The 21,161-nt window shown below is 37.5% G+C and overlaps 1 protein-coding gene across 7 annotated transcripts; it reads left to right on the forward strand.

Annotated features, from left to right (window-relative positions):
- The first annotated feature begins 242 nt into the window (after positions 1 to 242).
- Positions 243 to 20,976, forward strand: LOC122329590 (centrosome and spindle pole-associated protein 1). 7 transcript variants are annotated; one of them, XM_043225906.1, is made up of 28 exons: positions 243 to 1,323; positions 1,448 to 1,517; positions 1,645 to 1,748; positions 2,099 to 2,179; positions 2,462 to 2,557; positions 3,083 to 3,414; positions 5,152 to 5,231; positions 5,325 to 5,421; positions 5,517 to 5,580; positions 6,369 to 6,718; positions 6,862 to 6,980; positions 7,154 to 7,226; positions 7,498 to 7,609; positions 8,891 to 9,038; positions 11,102 to 11,188; positions 11,469 to 11,599; positions 11,686 to 11,835; positions 12,381 to 12,524; positions 12,609 to 12,716; positions 12,990 to 13,056; positions 13,136 to 13,262; positions 13,532 to 13,671; positions 15,275 to 15,412; positions 16,298 to 16,338; positions 16,482 to 16,545; positions 18,016 to 18,098; positions 19,079 to 19,229; positions 20,282 to 20,976. In XM_043225906.1, the coding sequence occupies exons 1-28, from the start codon at positions 1,249 to 1,251 to the stop codon at positions 20,488 to 20,490; spliced, it is 3,441 nt and encodes a 1,146-aa protein (XP_043081841.1). In that variant the 5' UTR covers positions 243 to 1,248; the 3' UTR covers positions 20,491 to 20,976. The 7 variants fall into 7 exon arrangements, with proteins under 7 accessions (XP_043081841.1, XP_043081846.1, XP_043081843.1 ...); XM_043225911.1 differs by having other exon boundaries at positions 12,609 to 12,683; XM_043225908.1 differs by having other exon boundaries at positions 5,517 to 5,574.
- The last annotated feature ends 185 nt before the right edge of the window (positions 20,977 to 21,161 follow it).

Genomic DNA, 21,161 nt, shown 5'->3' on the forward strand with positions numbered 1-21,161 from the left:
CGTTCTAAGCGACTAAACATGGTTAAAGATATTATAAAGATACTATATATAATACTATATATAATCAATCTTTGTTTATATGTCTGTAATTCTAAGCTTCAAAGTAAACAACAATGTATATGAATATACTACATAATATTTAACCATAGAAAACTGTTTTTAATAATTAAATATAGCATTTAATTATATGCAAATAAAACTGTATGACAACATTTGTTTAGGCTATAATAAAATATCTGTCTGTCTTAACCTGCGTTAGACAACCTTTCCTGCTAAGCATTTCATATGATGAATTAGTTAACATCCTTCAGGTAAAGACAAATCAACACACCAGCATTGAAACAGACATGATATTTCACCTCACGACAGTCTCAAAGGAAACAGCTGATATAAGTCAGATTTTCAGCATGTTTGCTCTGCATGCTTGGTCATCAATAGACGTTCACGTGGCTGCTTGCAGCCTCATTAGTGATTGTACACAATCCGACATTTGTTTGTGCCATCTGCTGGACCGAATCAAGCATGACATGCTTTCAGTTCTAGCTCTCTGGCCGCATATGGGAACGTTACATTAATTTATAATTTGCACGTACACGACTTCTATGCAGTGATGCAAATACAATACTTAATTAAATAAAGACGCAAATAAATATTTTTGCAAGCGTATGAGGGAGTGCATGGATCCTATCTATTCATTATTCAAATCTGTTTTGCTCTTAACCCTACCGGGAATGTACTAAACCACACCACATGCCAGTTGCATAGCGTTTGTTTGCTATTTCCCCTAAAAACGTTTGAATTAATGTTTAACGAAAGCTATAGTTACCACGGTCATTTTTTGTAAAGCTAGTCAGTGAGGTGGGACTTTTATTTTGAAATATACCACCGTCGGCTGTGAGAATAACTTTTGAGCGGTTTATGTTAGTTAGTAGCAGTAGTTCCACATAAGGCGCAAGATTGCGAATGCCGCTCGGAAATGCTGTCTTGGATCGGATGATCACTAGGGTTTGGGACACAGCCATTATCTGAAGTGTGGGAGGTTAAGGCGCGTGTTGTGTTGAGTTGTTGCCTAACAACCACTGCGTCTGCGGCGTCTGCACTCCCCATCCTTTCCATATCCTCCTCCTCTAAACAAAGTCTTTCTTCATTTCCATGCCCAGAGAGCAGCATATTCACTCCTGTGTCGTTGATAAGAGCTTCATCTGATAACGGCCTCGATCTTGTCCAGAGCTTTTTATTTGGGAGAATATGAATGTCAACATCAGCAACTTTATGGACGAGAGAAAGGCGAACACAGAAGAAGCGCCTTACATGGAAATGAAGGTAAGCTTAATCGCTAATAGAAATAGTGCTACTTGATTTGTTTGGGTGCTAAAACCTGAACATTTTATGTCTGTGTATTCATATTTCTAGTTATTGTTTTATTACTTGTCTTTTTTTTTCATAGACAAGTTTTGGGAACAAGGAGAACATCAAACCCTCTAACAAAAAAACGTCTCACACCAAACCGACCAAAGGCAGGACATATTTCAATATAATTTTAGTCAAATTCATCCATTCAGTATGTAATGTTAGATTTTCATTGTCTGCTCTTTCTCGCTTATTTAAAAAGACCATTGAATATGTTTAACATTTTATTTCCAGAAGAGACTTTTGGCCTCAGTTTACCTCTTGGAGAGGAATATGAAAGAAAAAAGCAGAAATTAAAGCAAGAACTACGTCTTGATTACCGACACTTTATGTCTGAGGTACACTATGCTTATCTGATATAGCATAATATTTTATTTACATTAATGTAGTAGGTTTATATAGTAAAAAAAAACAAAACTGTGCAAACATAGTTTTTTCCTCCACATATTTAATTAGTTTGTGTTTCTACTTGTTAATATATATATATATATATATATATATATATATATATATATATATATATATATATATATATATATATATATACACACATACACATACATATACATGATTGCCATACAGAAAAACTGACTAATTTTATATATATATATATATATATATATATATATATATATATATATATATATATATATATTTCATTACATTTCATAAATTGTTTCTTCCTTAGAAAAAGAATCGAATTATTGCTGGTCCACTTCCACAGTCCCACATGCTGTCTCTCCCTATAAAAGAGCGGAGATCAGCGAAGGTAAAATATGTGTTTGTTGTCCATCTGTAAACGTAGGCATGACTAGAGCAAATTCCGCATTTAGTGCCATGACCTGGTTCAGTCCGTTACACAAAGACCCAGCTTTACTGTTTGGCAAGCCCTCAGTGACATGAAAAATGATTTGCTTACTCTGACTGGATAAGGTATCTAGTGGCAACCAGTTTATTGTTGGACTGCAGATCGGTTTTGCATAGACATTTGAAATTTGAGATTCGTACAATCGTAAAAGATGTCTTTTGTGATTCTTGTGGTTCTACCCAGGAAAAGTTGCAGGATGAGAGGAACAAGGAATATAATATGTTCCTCCGAGGGCAAGAGGAAGCACAGAAAATAGGGAAAACTTCAACTACCCCACAGGTTTTAATTGGAAAAAATAGCATTATTTTGCTGATGCATGACCTTTTCATCTACATTAATGAATAACTTTACACAAATGTCCTTATTGACCTACAGGTGAGACATTTTTAAAGGAATAGTTTATCCAAAAATGAAAACTTGCTGCCAGTTTCCTTACCCTCAGGCCATTCAAGGTGTAGATGAGTTTGTTTCTTCATCATTACATCACTTGCTCATTAATGGATCCTCTGCGGTGAATGGGTGCCGTCAGAATGAGCTAATAAATACAGCAAGTAATCCATTGCAAGAACTCTTGTTCATTCATTAACATCTTGAGAAGTAAGAAGAAGCTTATTTATGAAAAAACAAAAGAAAAGGCTCCACTGAGATGTTTTAACTTAACTTTTTAACCATCGCCTACCTAAAATATTATATCCATAAAATTGCTTCCTCTAGTGGGATTTTCAGCAAATTTTCATTAAGTTCAACTATTCTTTTAAAATTCTCTAGACTTGAATCCGCAGCATATGTTCATGTTTCTGTCAGGCCCTGGAGAGAGATCGTTTTGGCTCTGCTACTCCGAAGTACCCTGCTGGTTCTCTAGAGGTACAAGCGCAAAGGGCCAGTCAGAGCCCGGAGAACACGGTGTTCTCAAAAAGGGACGTTGCCACGCTGACTGAGCCCATTTCCGGAGTGCCTAAGACATCGAGGCCACGGAGACACTGGGTAGAGACGCCGGATCGCTGGGGAGGACCTCGCCAAGATCACACCAGTTCTGATGAGGAGATCGAGCTACTAGAGAAGGAGAGGCACAAAAATGTACAGGAAGACACGAGCAAAACCAAGAGAGGCAGAAAATACGACAACAGCTCTCACAGGTACATGTTCTCTTAGTTGTGTCCTATTTATTTTGGTGGCACTCAGAAGTTGATACAGTTATATTTACGGAAACATAATAAGAATAATTATTCTCTTGAGGGACTTTTGTCTAGATAGGTTATAATTAGGCCCATATGGAACGGATTTGAGCACATCATTTACAGAATGATATATCTATATAACTACCCCATGCATGTCCATTGATTAGATTTTCTGCAGTATAATTACATTTTGAAAACATTTTAATGTTGCTTACATGAAAATTATTTCATTTTTTTAATAATTACATTTTACACACATTACCAACATATATTTCCATAAATAAGTGCACACTATGGATTTTACTACATTCAAATGTAAAAAAAATGATAAATAAAAATAGATTAATCTCAAATTAGTCTGCAAAATGTAATTCTGGTAATTAGTGGCACTGTGTAGTCAGATATTTTTATACACTGGCTAATAAACATGATATATAACTAATCACGTTATAAATAATTCAGTATGAATTCATACACCATTATCGTAAAATATTATGTACAAAGGCAAATTATAAGCCGCCGTTACTCCAGTGTCACTTGATTCTTTATAAATAAATAAATACATATATTTGACCCTGGACCAATATGGAATCTGAGGGTGCAAAGAATCTAAATATTGAGAAAATAGTTTTTTATAGCTGTTAAAATTAATTCCTAAGCAATGCATGTTTAAATAATTTTAAATTAGTTTAAATATTTTTATGGTGGGAAATTTACAAAAGATCTTCATGACACATATTTACTTAATATCTTAAAGATTTTTGACATAAATTAAAAATCTATAATTTTGGCTCATGCAATGTATTTTTGGCTATTGCTGCAAATATACCCAATGCGACTGATGGCCGAAGTCACAAAATATATATATATTTTAGTGAAGAATTATGTTTAAAAGGGATAAAGGTGGTTTAAGATGTTTCTTACGATAATATCAAGACACAACATCAGCATATGGTGTTTCTCACAACTTGTAGAGGACGTCAAACAGCCTCAACCAAAGCGATTATATCTGTGAAAAATAACTATCATCACCATAGCAACATTCAAATAAAAATAACTTGGAACAGTCGAAGAGCCAAATATAAGCAAATGTAGAAAGTAGAAGGGCTGTACAGGCTGTAATCTGTTGAATTTGACGTCTTTGCTGCTAGACACAGTCAATGCAGACAGCTGTCAGAAGAATAGACAGACCCTAACAGCACTTCAACTCAAGTACTGATCTGCAATTAGAGTAATTGGGGTTTAAAGCCAATCTTTCACTGAAAATAAAACTGCAGTGAATCAAATAGCTGAAGTGGCAATTACTCAAGCAGAAGTCTGTATTTATAAATCCTCCTATAAATTTGGTGCCTTTTGAATTTGCCCATGGTAGAAAAAAAATATGATTTCAGCCTGCGTTTTGCTTTTAGGATTTCGTCTTTGTTTTCGGTAAGATTTTTCTACTTGAGGGCTTTTAACAACATAGAGACAGTAAATGCTGATTTTGGTAGATCGGCCCGGATTTATTGTCCGTTCTGTCAGTGGGATTGTATTGATTGGTGTTGATGGGGATAGCTCTGCAGCCAGGCTCTTTAATTCACTGTATATGTGATGTGTGTGATGTAATAGTTTGGCCAGGGCTGCAGATATCAGGGTGTGTTTAGTGTAAGACACTGGATGGAGTTCTTTTTGTTCCTTTGTGTGTATTTGATGTAGTCTACAAGCACAGACACCAGCTCAAAGCGGATCTGTCAGCGAGCAGAACATGACTGAGTTTGCTACAGGACTTATGATTGGTAAGATTACAAGTGTTGGGTCAAATCAAACAATATGTATATAAAAATGTATGTAACTTCTAGCGTGTGACTGTTTTTTTTTTTTTTTTTTAGGTGCTACTGAAGGGGATGAGGCCTCTCAGAGGAGGAAGGAACAGTACAGACTGGAGCTGCTACAGCAAATTGCCGAACAACAGAAGAACAAAAGGAAGTGAGAAATATCAAGTATTTCAGATTGTAGGTATTTTAATTAAATCATTTAAGGGCTCAAATATTTACTTTACCGTCTAAAAATCTATTTTACAGGGAGAAGGAGCTAGAATTGAGAGTGGCTGCGACAGGCGCTATTGATCCTGAAAAAAAGGTGAAGGTCCTGAGGATTTAAATATTCATTGTTTTATATTTACATTTTATATGGTTTGTTAAATTTAAAGAATATGTTTTTATTTTAAATTGATATCATTAACATGTCTAGATTGACATTATATTATATATAATTTTTTTGACCATTAGGATTTTTTTCTTTTGCATAATGATGTTTTTAGGGCAATTTTGTGCAAATATAATATAATTAGTTTATATTAAAAGACTAAAGTTTTTGTTTACATAATATATATGTGTGTGTGTGTATCGTGTATATTTATTTCATACTCACATTTATATATATTTAAGAAATATAATTTATGCTTATACATTAAATATTTATATATAAATTGAATTATGCATATATATATATATATATATATATATATATATATATATATATATATATATATATATACATAATAAATATACACAGTACATTTTATGTACAAAAACTTATTTTGGATGGGATTAATCGTTTGACAGCACTAAATGTGATGTAATAATGTAAAGTAGCAACACAATGAAAATGAAGCTTATTTCATGCTTATTTCACGTCGTTTTGTCTTTAAGCTCTTTAACTTATGAAACATTCATTATGCAAAACACTCCATGGTTCTTCTGAGTGATTATCAGTGAATAAGTTGAATTTTAGCTTGTTCCTCACACAGAGTAATTGCATGTCTTCAGAAGATTTGTAATCTAGATACTGTTTTTATTTCTCTTTCAGTGGAACAGAATTTGAGTCAATAAAGTAGACTTTGATACACAGCCATCTTACCTTGTTTCCCACAGCCAGACAGAATCAAACAGTTTGGTGCCTTCACCCGGGAACACAAGGGCAGGAGAAAGGACGTACCCTACTTCCCAGGAATGGCTCTAGAGGAGTTCAGGGCTGACTCTGCAAGGCGGCTTAAGGAAGAGAGACCTCCGCAGCCACCAAAGGAGACAGCACCCCCCGAGAGACCCCGTGTTGCTTTCCAGTCTCCATCTTTAGACCACAGGACTGTCTTAAGCCGGCTAGCTAATACGCCAGGCCTTGGTCTGGAGGCTGGAGCAGGGTTTGGGATCAATAACACCACCCCTGTTACTGAAGACCATCACAGAAGCCTCTCAAGAACCCTGGGGGAGATAGTTGCCCCAAGGTTTGTCTTAGTTATGATCTTAGATTTTGCACTGTAATAACAATTGTACTAAAGACAAAAAAATAACACAATAACACTACAGACAAGATTTTATGTATGTTCGCTGAAATATGTCTCTTTTTTTAATTTTATTATTATTTCAGAATTGCAGGTGTGCATCCTCCGTTGGGTCCCTCCCTTGCTGACTCCTACCAAACTCCTTATGATAATGCATATTACTATTATGGAGCTAGAAATCCTCTAGACCCCAATCTGGCTAATTGTAAGTAGCATAACCGCATATATGATATTTGGAAAACTAAATGCATCCTTTCTAACGTATGTCATTCAATGATGTTTGTATTGGTCAGTATTGTAAAACCAAAGTTTTTTTTTTTGCATTACAGTTTGGATTCCCTGATGTTTAATAAGATTTGTTTGTTCTGTTCGTGTTAGATGGACCAACGATGGGTCAGCAGTCAGTCATCGCTCCAGAAGCGCAGTGGCCTTCCTCTGGAGGCTTTACGCAGTAAGCATAATGCGATAAATACAAAATGTAGTTTGCAAGTGGCTCATTCAGCTGTCGTTTAATTGCACGTCATTTAAAACAACACGCCTTGAAATCACAAACCAACACAATTCAATAATACTTTGAAAATACGGATTCTTGAGTAGATATTAAGTCATAGTGTTTGAGTTACTTGGTTATTTTTATGCTGAGGTACCAGTAGGGGGCACATTTATTCAGATGTGAGACAATACAACAGAATAACACAGTGCTTATCTCTGTCTCTGTGTAGAGCGATCAGCCACGCTGGAGTTGTTTCATCAGGCCCAGCTTTGTTTCCTTCGGAGAGGCTGCAGCAGCCCAAGGAAAATGCTGTTAGCTATCAGGAAGCCCTTAAGCAGCAGGTACTCTCACAATAATTTATGTTACGACATTAATTATCGCAGAAAGGGCGCGGATGATTTTAATTTAAATTAATGGAAAGATGCAGGGTTACACTGCTCTACATTTTAATCACCAACTGTATTAATTAGCATTCTTTAATTAACAGTTTTATTACAATAATGAATTGAATATTACTAACAGAATTGTGATGTCAAAACCTCAAGACACTGGACCAGAAGTTTGGATCAAGTCATTTAAGGAGTGTTGATACAGACGCATTTATTAAAACTATAGCTTAGCTATTTTTAAAATTCAATTATTTATTAATTTATATTGGATAAAAATGAATTGCATTGCCAAAGACATAAAGATGCATTTACATCCAAAAAAGCACTTTAAATGTAAGTAAAATGTATGCTTTTACTGTTTCAGATACATTTTTGGAGAATAAAATGTCGAAATTTGGCTGAAATAATGTTAAATTGTCTTTAAGTGCAAGACAGTTCTTATGGAAAATTAAAAAACATCAAGTTCAAAAGCATTTATTTAAAATAGGCCATTTCTTTTCAAATTCAAAACATCCATTGCCCCTAAAGTTTGAAATGCTTTAAATGCTACCTAAAGTTCTTGTGCCTTTAGTGATTTACTTGATTTGGCTGCAGGTTTAGGTTTAGCTCAGTGGGATGTCAGATGATATCTTTATATCATAATGGCTGTGGACACAGATGAAGGACTTAGGGAGGACAAATTGCATTATCCTCCTCTATTTCCTCAGGGAAACTTTGATACCGAAAGATATATAGCTAGAAAGATGTTTGTTTAACTGTCTGGTTGCAAGATCATTGAGTCTTAAATAGTGCAGTGAAGGGTCTGAAGACGGATGGCCTTGAATGCTAATCCGTGTCGAGTTTTCAAGAACTTCAACAGCCTGACAGGAAGAGATCTGAGGGGAATCCTCTATTTCCCAAGGTAAAGCGAATCTAGAGGCAGATCAGGGTTGGTGCAAAGCGGTGAACTGAAAGTTTGAACTCCTCTTTAAAGCCTGATTACAACATCTCGAGTAATACTACTTTGATTTTGTTACATTCTTACAACATACGACATTGAGTTCTTTTTTTCAGGCAGGCAACAGAAACCCGTATTTTTCTTAGCTGTTCAGTTGTTTGTAATTAGAACAGCAAAAGCAAATTGCGCAAATGTGTCAGATAGGATTTACACTTGTTTTTCATTCGGGATTTGAAAAACAAATCGGATGATGTGCACCGTGAACAAAGCCTAATTGTCTGAATTGTGCCGCTCAGATTCACGAACGGCAGCAGAGACGGCATCGCGAGAAGGTGGAAAAAGAACTGTACGATGCTAAAATAAAGGCTGAGATGAAGGCCTACGAGCCCTGGGGACGAGCAGGAGGAGGAGCCCCTCTTAGGGACGATCATGGAAACCTCATCAGTACGCATTCAGAGTTAACTCCACAGTCGGCTGCAAATCACTGCAGTTTAATAAGGCTTTAATTGGAGCAATTCACAAATGGTGGGGCTTTAATGGGGGGCCAGGAAAAAGTTTACATACCCTTTGCGGAATCTGAAAGATATTAATCAGTATAATGCATTTTCACATTTACAGACGTGGACAAAATTGTTGGTACCCTTTGGTCAATGAAAGAAAAAGTCACAATGGTCACAGAAATAACTGTTATCTGACAAAAGTAATAATAAATAAAAATTCTATAAATGTTAACCAATGAAAGTCAGACATTGTTTTTCAACCATGCTTCAACAGAATTATTTAAAAAAATCAACTCACGAAACAGGCATGGACAAAAATGATGGTACCCCTAGAAAACACTGAAAATAATGTGACCAAAGGGACATGTTAATTCAAGGTGTGTCCACTAATTAGCATCACAGGTGTCTACAACCTTGTAATCAGCCATTGGGCCTATATATATGGCTCCAGGTAATCACTGTGTTGTTTGGTGATATGGTGTGTACCACACTCGACATGGACCAGAGGAAGCAAAGGAAAGAGTTGTCTCAAGAGATCAGAAAGAAAATTATAGACAAGCATGTTAAAGGTAAAGGCTATAAGACCATCTCCAAGCAACTAGATGTTCCTGTGACTACAGTTGCACATATTATTCAGAAGTTTAAGATCCATGGGACTGTAGCCAACCTCCTGGACGTGGCCGCAGGAGGAAAATTGGTGACAAATCTAAGAGACGGATAATCCGAATGGTAACAAAAAGAGCCTAGAAAGACTTCTAAAGAGATTCAAGGTGAACTTCATGCTCAAGGAACATCAGTGTCAGATCGCACCATCCGTCGTTGTTTGAGCCAAAGTGGACTACATGGGAGGCGACCAAGGAGGACACCATTGTTGAAAACGAATCATAAAAAAGCAAGACTGGAATATGCCAAACTACATGTTGACAAGCCACAAAGCTTCTGGGAGAATGTCCTGTGGACAGATGAGACAAAAATCGAAGTTTTTGCCAAGGCACATCAGCTGTATGTTCACAGACGAAAAAATGAAGCATATCAAGAAAAGAACACTGTCCCTACTGTGAAACATGGAGGAGGCTCTGTTATGTTCTGGGGCTGCTTTGCTGCGTCTGGCACAGGGTGTCTTGAATCTGTGCAGGGTACAATGAAATCTCAAGACTATCAAGGAATTCTAGAGAGAAATGTACTAGCCAGTGTCAGAAAGCTTGGTCTCAGTCGCAGGTCATGGGTCTTGCAACAGGACAATGACCCAAAACACACCGCTAAAAACACCCAAGAATGGCTAAGAGGAAAAAAATTGGACTATTGTAAAGTGGCCTTCTATGAGCCCTGACCTCAATCCTATTGAGCATCTTTGGAAGGAGCTGAAACATGCATTCTGGAAAAGGCACCCTTCAAACCGGACACAACTGGAGCAGTTTGCTCATGAGGAGTGGGCCAAAATACCTGCTGAGAGGTGCAGAAGTCTCATTGACAGTTACAGGAAGCGTTTGATTGCAGTGATTGCCTCAAAAGGTTGCGCAACAAAATATTAAGTTAGGGGTACCATCATTTTTGTCCAGGTCTGTTTCATGAGTTTATTTTTTTTTAATAATTCTGTTGAAGCATAATTGAAAAACAATGTCTGACTTTCATTGGTTAACATTTATAGAATTTTATTTATTATTACTTTTGTCAGATTAAAGTTATTTCTGTGACCATTGTGAGTTTTTCTTTCATTGACCAAAGGGTACCAACAATTTTGTCCACGTCTGTATTTTATAGTTGAAAGATTACAGTCCCTTTTGAACAATGTAATGTGCCTTTTCTTCAAAAAGCAAAAAGAACAAAACAAAACTTAATGGCCCAAAAATTTGAACTCTACTGTATGTCACAAGCTTTCAGTTAATTTACGGATGCTGTATAAAAATGTTTTTTTTCAGTCCGTGCTATATTATATATCAAATGATCGAACTGATTCTGATAATTACTGGTATGAATTGTAGCAATGTCACATTTTTGTGTTTCCAGGTGATTTGAAACAAATGCATAAAACAAACGTGGAAGCTTATGATTCCGGAGGCAGAGTAGCCCGGATTCCAACGTCTTCAAGAACAGGTGACAGAAACTTTACCTCGTGCATCGCATACTGTGAATTACAATTGGACTCACAATCATAAAAAACATGTAAATAGAGTGGGATTTGAATGAAATCTCATTTTGCTTCTGCACTGACAGCAGGCTATTAGTTGGTGTATTTAAAACTAATATAATAAAGTATATTTTAAATTATATTTACTGAAATATAAAAACTCTGATTGTTCATACTGCCATCAGTTTTTTTTTTAGAAGTTAAAAATAAAAGACCTTTGCGTGCAATCCATCCAAATCTTTTCAGCCCTTGTAGAGCCTGCGGGTTTTTCCTCTCCTCTGCCGTCTGTGCAAACCCGGGGTAACCTTTTCAGTGAACTGCCCACTCCACAGCAGCTCCATGATCAGGAAAAGTACAAGGATTGTTTGAAACAACAGGTACAGGCATTCGGGTGACTCTTGATTCTGCTTGTCTGTGCTTTTGGCCTTCCGTTTTACTTTGTCATCATCTTTGGGATGAACAGATCGAGGAAAAGAGAAGAAAGGAAGCAGAGGAGAGAGAGCGACACAGGCTCGAGGAAGAGAAAGAAGAGAGGCGGCTGGCCGACCAGCGAGCTCGGATCCAAAGGGAGTACGAGGAAGAGCAGGAGAGGAAGCGTCAGAAAGAAAAAGAGGTTCTTGTTTTGCAGTTATATCATGCGAATCCCAAAAAAGGCCTGCCGAGAGGAAGATGTATTCACTTTGAAGCACTGGTCTTGACCCAGATTGAATATATGAGTGTGTTAAGCTTGAAATAGTCTATCCTCTAAAGGCTTTAACCCAGTGTCCTATCCAAGCGTGACAAAAAAACGGCAAACGATAAAAGCTTTCCCTTATAATCCCTAACAAACAGCAACTTTTGAATGACTTTGAATGGAAAAAGATGCTTTTTTTAGCCCCGTAATGGCGCAGTTACAGCATCTACTGTAGCAGCAGACTAAAATTTCACAGCCAGAATAGATTTATATCCATTGTCAGTAAAGCACAGCTCACGTTCAAACCGATTTTCTGACATTGTTAGTCAATGTGGTGACCGACTTAAACCTCATGTGACATCTGTGTGGGAAAATGGTAGCGCTATCACAATAGCGAAATAGATAATCAGTGACACTGAACATGCAGATTAAAAGAAAGGTACAGAACCACATGATGTGCTTCTTTTCTGTCACCTGTTTTACAGCAAATGGCCAAAAATGAGGAGTTGGTCAGGCAAGCCGAAAAGCGCCGTAAAGAGGCTGAGAAAGTGAAGAAAGAAGCAGAGGAGAGGGAGAATGAAGCCCTCAGGAAGGAACAGGAGAGAGAGAAACATACACATCTGAAGGAGGTGAGGAGTGCACGTTACCGTGTGTGTTACGTTTGTTCATATGTGCACACAATGTGCTGACACATCATTCTCAAATATCAAAAGGTCCACAGGGCGCCGTCACCACCTCTACCAGCCCTGCAGAAAAAACTACGTCAGCAGACACCCAGACCTCCATCGGTAGAGAGCCACCGCTCTTCTTCAACTCTGTCTGTGAGAGACACAACTATGTCTTGCTTCGTAGACCAACTATTATGGCAGTGCTTGGGTTGTTATTCAGTTATGGGCACATTTAAAAAAAAAAAAAAAAAAAAAAATAATTAAAACACACACACACATAAAATGTCCCCAAAAATAAATAAATAACACCCAGTTAGGGCCCAAATTATAGCTTTCTCTTGACAAGAACCACCCACTTAGACATAAACGTCTAAGTGAATAACATGTGAAGTGACTTATTATTTTTTTTTTGTTTGCTTCAAACAGATACGATCCATGTCAGCACCACATTCTCCCCCAGTGCCTGCACGCAGGAACGAGATCAGGGCCACAGGTAACTTATATCACATCCTGTACCCACCAGAGCTGTAAAGGAGTGAATCCCTGATTTGTATACCGACTGTGTGTTTCAGAGGAAAAGCATACAGTGATCAGGGAGTTGTCGGCCTTGCGTAGGCAGCTGCGGAGCGAACAGAGACGTCTGGAGGGAGAACTGATGCAGTCTAACAGAAGTGATCACACCCCTCCTGCTCACAGCAGGTAGCCAACATCCTGCACAGACGCAATCAGAACCTGCGTGGTCTTTTAGAACCTAGAATTCAGTTCTTTTCCCTCCACAAACATCCTAAGTGATTAATATTCTTAGGAATATTGACTGCTAAATTGTATATTTGACCCTTTGTCCTTATTTAGTATGTAGCCATGTAATACGGGAAAATGTAGAGTAAACCATTTTTACTTTTGTACGTTTTTGTAACCATGTAAGATCATTATGTTCCTCAGACGTGTATGCCTTACATATTGAACAGGCCAAGAGAGCGCCTCCTGGAGGATGTTTCTGAAGTGGCGAGGCTACGCCAACAGGTCCCCATCAGGAGGCCTGCTTCTCACACCACTGCAGCGGTCAACATGCAGAACCTGCAGGAGTTTAACCGTCTGAAATTCAGAGGTAAATATGAAACAGAATTTCCTGTCTTTTGCTTGAAAAACCTCTTCAGAACTCTTTTAACGTCTCAGTAATTTCACACAACCAAGATGGCTCCCAGAATCTCATTCACCAGCCTTTATTACCTTCCCTTTATTACCTTATTACCTTCACTTCCTTTGTTAGCTTCAGTGTAATATCAAAAAATGACCATGTGCTTCTCAAATACCTATTAAAGTCACACGTCTGGCTAAATGTGGTTTGGATTCCACAGCTAAAGATTTTTAAGGCCCGTTCACACTGAGCAGGATAGCTTTAAAGGTAGCAGTTGTGATAACTATATATGCGCCCACACCAGCGAACAATATCGTCTTTATTCTAAGCTCAAACTCGCCTGCCACTTTAAATTCTCAAACGTGTGATAGTTGGATTGATTCTGATTGGTTGTCAATGTTTGTATCATTCATCAGCTGAAAAAAATAGTTCTGAAAATGATTCCAATGATACTGTTTCTCTGTGCCTTTATTGTTATAGTTGTAGTGTGGACACTGCTATTCTTTATCATTGATAACAATTTTTAGACCTATATATTTATCGTTATTTTTAGCGCTATCATGTTTGGTTTATCTTTATTGTTATCAAGAAAGTTTGTAACCAGGCTGTTTAGGGCCACCATTGACCTCCATGGAAGTCATTTGGTGACCAAAAACAGCCTGGTTACGAACTTTATTTTGTATTTAAACAGAACAAAGAAGTTTATACAGGTTTGGAACTACATAAGGGGAACTATTGCTTTAAGAGTCAACTCTACTTTCCTGATCCAGAATGCCGACTGGATGGATGTACTGTGTAGAAGTTAATAATAATAGCTATTTGTAATAAAGATTATTACTGTTAGCTACAAATAATTGATTTTCATTAAATGATAAGTAGCTGAAAGCACAAAATTACTGAACTAAAACTAAAGTTGAAATTTAAAATGTAAAAGCTAATTTAAATTTAAAAGCTGATTCAAAATGACAGTAAATACTATAGTAGTATATAAATAATACAAAAATATATCAGTCTGTGTCAATTATGCTTACATCCATAGAGCAAAAACCTAGATATGGTTGAATGAAACTAGGACTTTTTAATGTCCTGATGCTAATGTAATATCAAACGTTAATGTGTTTTCTTAGAGGAATATCAGTTTCATGTCACTCATGAAAACTTTTAACCTTATTCCGTGCTCAAAAGATGAATTCAACAGCTCTTCCCCTCCATCTGCCCATCTCATGGGGTGAACTGTCGTATCAGTCATCAAACCAGCCAGCAGGAGAGAAATGAGTAGCATCTTTGTGAACCGTGACTCAGCACTTGGCTCCGTGCCCTTGCCTCGTCATGCTCTTTATTTTAGCTCTGATTCTCTCTCTGCATCGCTGTGCCGACTGCTTTGCCCGTGGCAGAACTGCTGTTCTCTGTGTGTGTGTGTGTGTGTGATGCGCAAAGCTTAGAGTCAGTGTTTTCTGTGAATGGATAATGTTTGTCAGTGTGCCGCTCAATATCTGCATTATCTGTCAGTGAGGCTGTAGTCCCGGAGGAGAGGATGACTCTTATCTGAGAGTGTGTGTGTTTGTGTTATCAGATGGTGCATCTCGTGAGGAGGTGCGGCAGGCGTATCCTGACTCCCCCGGTGATGATCACAGTCTAGATATCCAGCAACAGGCTTTGTTACGACAACAACAACGAACCATCAACAGCATCAGGAGGGGCAGAGCTGCTGGTCAGTATGTTAGGAGGGCTTTTGGACATGTTTGTATGGTATATCATAGTACATTTTGTTTTGGTTTTGTATGTTATTTTATTAATTTAATAAAAAAAATCTGAAGGTGCATCACCATTTCCACAAAAATATTAAGCAGCACAAGTGTTTTCAATATTGATATTAAAAAGAAGAATACTGATCATCAAGAAAGGATTTTTTCTGATCATGTGACATGAAGACTGCAAAAAAAAAATCAGTTTTGCCATAGAAAACAAATTTCAATTGTAATAATAATTTAGATTATTACTATGTTACTGTATTTTTGATCAAATAAATGACAGCTTCATACCGAGAATGACAATTGTAGTGATAACAGTACAGTTTTAAAGGATATTTAAATACACCACAACTATAATAATTTTTGAAAGAGAAGCAATATTGTTGTTGTTTTTCCAGCTGATGATAGACAAAACATTGGCAGCCAATCAAAAACCATTCTGCTTAAGCATGAGTATTTATAAAATGGGTAATGTGACATTACTAAAAAGCACATTTTTTTGTGTGTAATGCAATGTATTCCCGCAGTTTAAGCTTAAAAAACACATTATTTTAAACATACCATACATTATTGCTGCTTCTTTCTGCCCTGCCTGTCTGAAACACATTGAGTTTTACAAAACACATTGTTCTGAAAAGTGCAGTGTGCTCTGATTGGCCGGCTATCCAGTGCATTGTGATTGGACGAACATGTTACGCCCCTTTACCATATTTGGAATATCAGCTTCGCCAACAACACTACAGCGAGAATAAAAGTTACACCTTGCTTCCTTTGCATATACATAAATCGCTGAAAATGCCATTAAATAACTGCAGACTCATACAGTACTTGTGTTTTCTGGGCAGATTACTTTGACATTTCTTCAGGGCAGCAGCATCATGAGCAAGTGAGTTGCGTGTGCAAAACTCTTTAACTCTTTTTTCGTGACCCATTTTTCAGAGCCCTTAAAGGGTATCTGCACTCTGTTAGTGTTGTCTGACGGTTTTGGTTATTGACTTGACGCCTTTATTGATGTGTTTATCCCCCCAGAGGCTGAATTCTGCAGAGTATCCAGGCAGACACTTGCTGTTAGACTCAGAAAGCGCCTTTATTAGTAAGTTGCCCAAAAATGAAAAATGTTTGACTCACATACATATACATACACTTAATTCTCTCATATTATGAAAGTCAATGGCTACCCTAAATTGTTTGATTACCGACATTGTTCAAAATACCATCTTTTGTGTTCAACAGAAGTAAGAAACTCATACAGATTTAGAACGACATGGGGGTGAGTATAGGATGACAGAATTTTCATTTGTGGGTGAACCATCACTATAAAGCTATGTTCACGCCAAACACGATAACTACAACGATAACTATATTTGCGTCCACACCAGCAAAGATGAAGTCTGTTTATTCTCAGCTCAAGCGTGTCTGCCACTTAAAATTTCAAGCACGCGATAGCACGATGTATTCTGATTGGCTGCCAATGTTTTTATCGTTCATCAGCTGGAAAAAAATCATTCTGAAAATGATTATGATTATCATCATAGTTGTGGTGAGGACACTGCTATTCTTTAATATTGAGAATGATTTTTAGAACCATGTCTTTCGTACTTGGTGTCTACTTCAATGAAAATTCTGTCATTTAATTACTTCTCCCTCATGTTGTTCCAAACCTGTAAGACCTACATTAATCACTTTCATCTTCATTCAAACACAAATAAGATGTTTTTGATCAAATAAAAATATTTTTGATAAGGCAAAGACCACATTCAAGGCCCAGAAAGATAGTAAGGACAGTGAATGAGTGGTTCAACCATAATTGAATTTTCTTTTCACACAAAAAGTATGCTTGTAGCTTTATAACATTACGGTTGAACCACTGATGTCACACGGACCATTCTAACAATGCCCTCATAAACCTTCTGGGCCTTGAACATGTAGTTGCATTGCTTTCTACGGAGGGTCAGAAAGCTCTTGGATTTCATAAAAAATATCATGCATGTATAACATGCCTGTCAAAATTGTAGCATATTATTGTGATATTCAGTCCTATAGTTCATGTTCATTTTGATCGTTTTTGCTTTAGTAATACAATGCGATATCTAAGTTGAAATACACTTAAGGTGTAACATTAGAGTTTGGGGCATATCGATTAACATCGTTTAGAAACAATGTTTATGGGATGTATGGTGTTGTGTATGTGTCAGTATGAGCAGCAGACAATGCGCGACACCGCCGTGAGACAGCTGCTGTCACTGCCACCAGGGACGAGTGACAGCTAGTGTGACAGCTACGAATACCAGACAGAAGAGAGATTGACTCTGGGTTGAGGATAATGCCTGTCCTCAGCGGCACCCCAGAGAGATCGAGAGTCACCTTGTAAATGAGTTCCCAAAACAGTCTCAGTCTCATCCATTAAATGCCATTTCATTTGCTCAGTTTCAATTACCATGCTTTGATTGCTTGACTAGTGCGTGCTGAAGCTAGAGAAAATCAAGAGAGAGAGAGAGAGAGGACTGCAGAGCCTGCTGAACATTTGTCAGCTGTAAATAACCAATCAGTTGTTTCTACACAGACCCCAGTGACGATTTATTCCTTCTACAATCCCGGCGTGACCAAAGAGCGAGACCGGCAGTTAGGAAGGCAGACATGTCTGAAGTAAGAGTTCCCATTTATACACAACTGCAACCTCACTTGACAAAAGGCGGTCTTTAGATCTGTTCTGAAATCTAGCTGACTTGCTTCTTCCTACATGGGCAGCCCACTTCCAAGGGTCAGTAGAATGCAAGGTATAGAATCATGCTTTTAAAAAGTCGAACTCTTAAACTCGAGTGCCATATTTTTAGAATGCAATGCCGTGCAAGATTGTGCAAAAGACACGAGATGTGAATGCAACTGTCAGACATGTCCATCTAGCAGCACAGCAGTACCTCATAATTGACTGATTTGGAACATTCTACATAGGCAGCAACTCCCATTGTTGGAATACATTATGTGGTTTTCGATTCCAGTCCTCACACTGCTCCACTCTGAAACATTTTACGCGTTTCTCTTACCACTTCACATGTTTGTTCTATTCTAATATAAGTGCCCTTGAAGTTGATTTATATATTCCATTTAAAGATCATTAAAGTGTACGAGACTGAATTCATAATTAGTCACATCCAAAATAATTTTTTGGTTTACATGTATGTGCGAGTGCACTAGTTTAGTTTTTTAAAGCTGCATTATTGAATTAGGTTTTCTGCAATTAATTTGGAATTTGGTCTAACAAGGTATCTTTTAAAGGGATAGTTCACCCAAGGAAGAAAAATTCTGTCCATTTATTACTCACCCTCATGTCGTTCCAAAACTGCAAGATATCTTAACAAATTGAGATATTTTTGATTTATTTCAAAAGCTTTCTGACCCTCCACAGACATCTGTGAAATAGTCCATGTGGTCCATCAGTGGTTCAACTTTTAACAACATGAAACAACAAGAGGACAGAATTTTCATTTTTGGTGAACTATCACTTTAAAGCATGCTTACTATTTAGATGCCATTGCGTTGGATTTATAACAGAGCTACAGTAGAATGGTTTTTATATTGAAAGCATTGATAAAGACTGAATAACTGTACTTTTGTGTTGTGGGTAGGATGTGGTAAACGGGTACGCCCGACCTGACAGCAGTCCTGACAGCCAGTCTCTGCACTCGATTACCAGCACAGAAATAGAGCGGCTGAGAGAGCGCACAAAGAACAAGATGACATCTCTGAACAACATGAGAGAACATGATTGGAGATCAGGTTAGGAGCTCTGAATCTGAAAGTACCTCGGGTTGGTTAGTCTTGTCCAGTCAGGATACATTTGAGCTTAATCTGGTGCACTTTGACAGGAAGACGGCAGCATAGTAATACCTTAAGTGTACTTTTTTTTTTACTTTTACTTTAGGGACACTTTAGGACTTGATATATTCCTGGCAGAGTTCTTGCTAGCAACGTGGGACACTATAAAAACATCCTTAAAATACACCATCCAGGGAGAGTTAGGAAATATAAGCATTTAAAAATACAAGTAAAAAAAAAAAAAAAAAAAAAAACTGCTAACTTTTTAAGATTACAAAGAATGCAAATGGGGTAAACAATGTCAAAATATCACTAGGTTGTTATTTGAGATGCATTTATGGTTACCGGCCATAGCAAAGGATTATACGTAAGGTATCATAAATAATACATCAGAGCAAACTTTTCTGGAAATAGAACTTAGTAGGCTGATTGAAATATTTGTTCAAAATAAGGTCATTCACGGTTCATTGTTTAATTCTGCGCAAGGTTGTATTGGAGACATTTAGCATACGCATGCAGCAGAACACTGTACGTGTTGACTCTATTTGAGCAAGCGCAAGTCTTCTGTGGTGACTGAAGGATCCTTCCATGCTAGACCTGACCACTATATTGGTATAATCAATGTTGAAAAGCGATTAAAAAGGCATTAAACGGTAATTTGAACTAATATTCAATGAATTTCAGGTTTATGTATAGATAGTAGCTTATCAGTAGTGACTGTCGAGTTGATCTTCGTAAGGGTTGGACAGATTAAAATGAATTGGTTTAAATGAGTCGTTAACCCTCGTGTGCACTAGAAAGATGTCCAGTGTCTGCGCTTTTTCTCTTCAGAAGTTAGGAGACATAACAAACGTCTTGATGATATTTATGGCATGCACACTGTAAAATGAAATGATACATCCCTAAAAGCGTGGTCTGTAAGTCCAGACTACACAAAGGGACGTAAATTTTGATCTCGCTTTAGCTCCTCGAAAGCTTTTCTTAATCTGTAACGTGTCTTTTGCACTATCTAGGGGACGTGTCAGCAGAGGAGAGGGAGGAGCTATGGCCACAGACTCCTCCTTCAACCGATCGGCGCGTATCCATCGACACCACCGCAACAGATCCCTGGTTACGTCCTGGTTCCTCTGAAACGCTGAAGAGATTCTTGGGCGGTCGCAGGCCATCAAGCAGAAACCACGCAGGCCAGGAATGGGAAGGACCGTCCACTTACCACGGTTAAATGTGAATGGAAAAATTGCACTTAGAAAGTTCCTGTAGCATTAAGCCTGATGATTAAGAGCAATTTTTTGAGCAACATTGCTTGGGCACTTTCCCATTGAGAATGGATAACAAATTAACATCTGGATATTTTAGATCAGTTTGGGCTCCGTCTCACCTGGTTGCCCATGACGACAACATTTCCCAGAGTTGCCCCACAAATCATCAGCCTATTCCCTCCAGTCAGAGAGAGAGAGAGAGAGAGTGAGTTCTGGGAAATTCACTTTGATGTTTTGTATTGTTGCTGCGTATGATTGTGTAAACTGCATGAGTTCTGTTTTCCGGTGAGAGGGATGCTGTCATGTTTTTCATTTTCGTTTTACAAGAAGTACTGTAAGTAGAAATACGAGATTATGCAAGCATAACCTTACAGTCAGAAAAAGTAAGCTAATGTAATTAGCATGAAATGTGTATCAGCTCTTTAATAAATATTTTGTGAACTTTTAAACACTGTGTGACGTTTTTTTTTCTTTACTGTTCGTGGAAAAATTGGATTATAAGAAAAATCACAATTTTTTTCCTGAGAAAAAGGAGCATATAAACACAAATTAAATGTGTTTTTTTACACAAATTAAATGGCCCAAATGGGTTTTTTTTTTCTTTTTTTTTTATAATTTTGACACTGTGTTATAA

This window comes from Puntigrus tetrazona, chromosome 24 (assembly GCF_018831695.1).
Source record: "Puntigrus tetrazona isolate hp1 chromosome 24, ASM1883169v1, whole genome shotgun sequence".
NCBI lineage: Eukaryota > Metazoa > Chordata > Actinopteri > Cypriniformes > Cyprinidae > Puntigrus > Puntigrus tetrazona.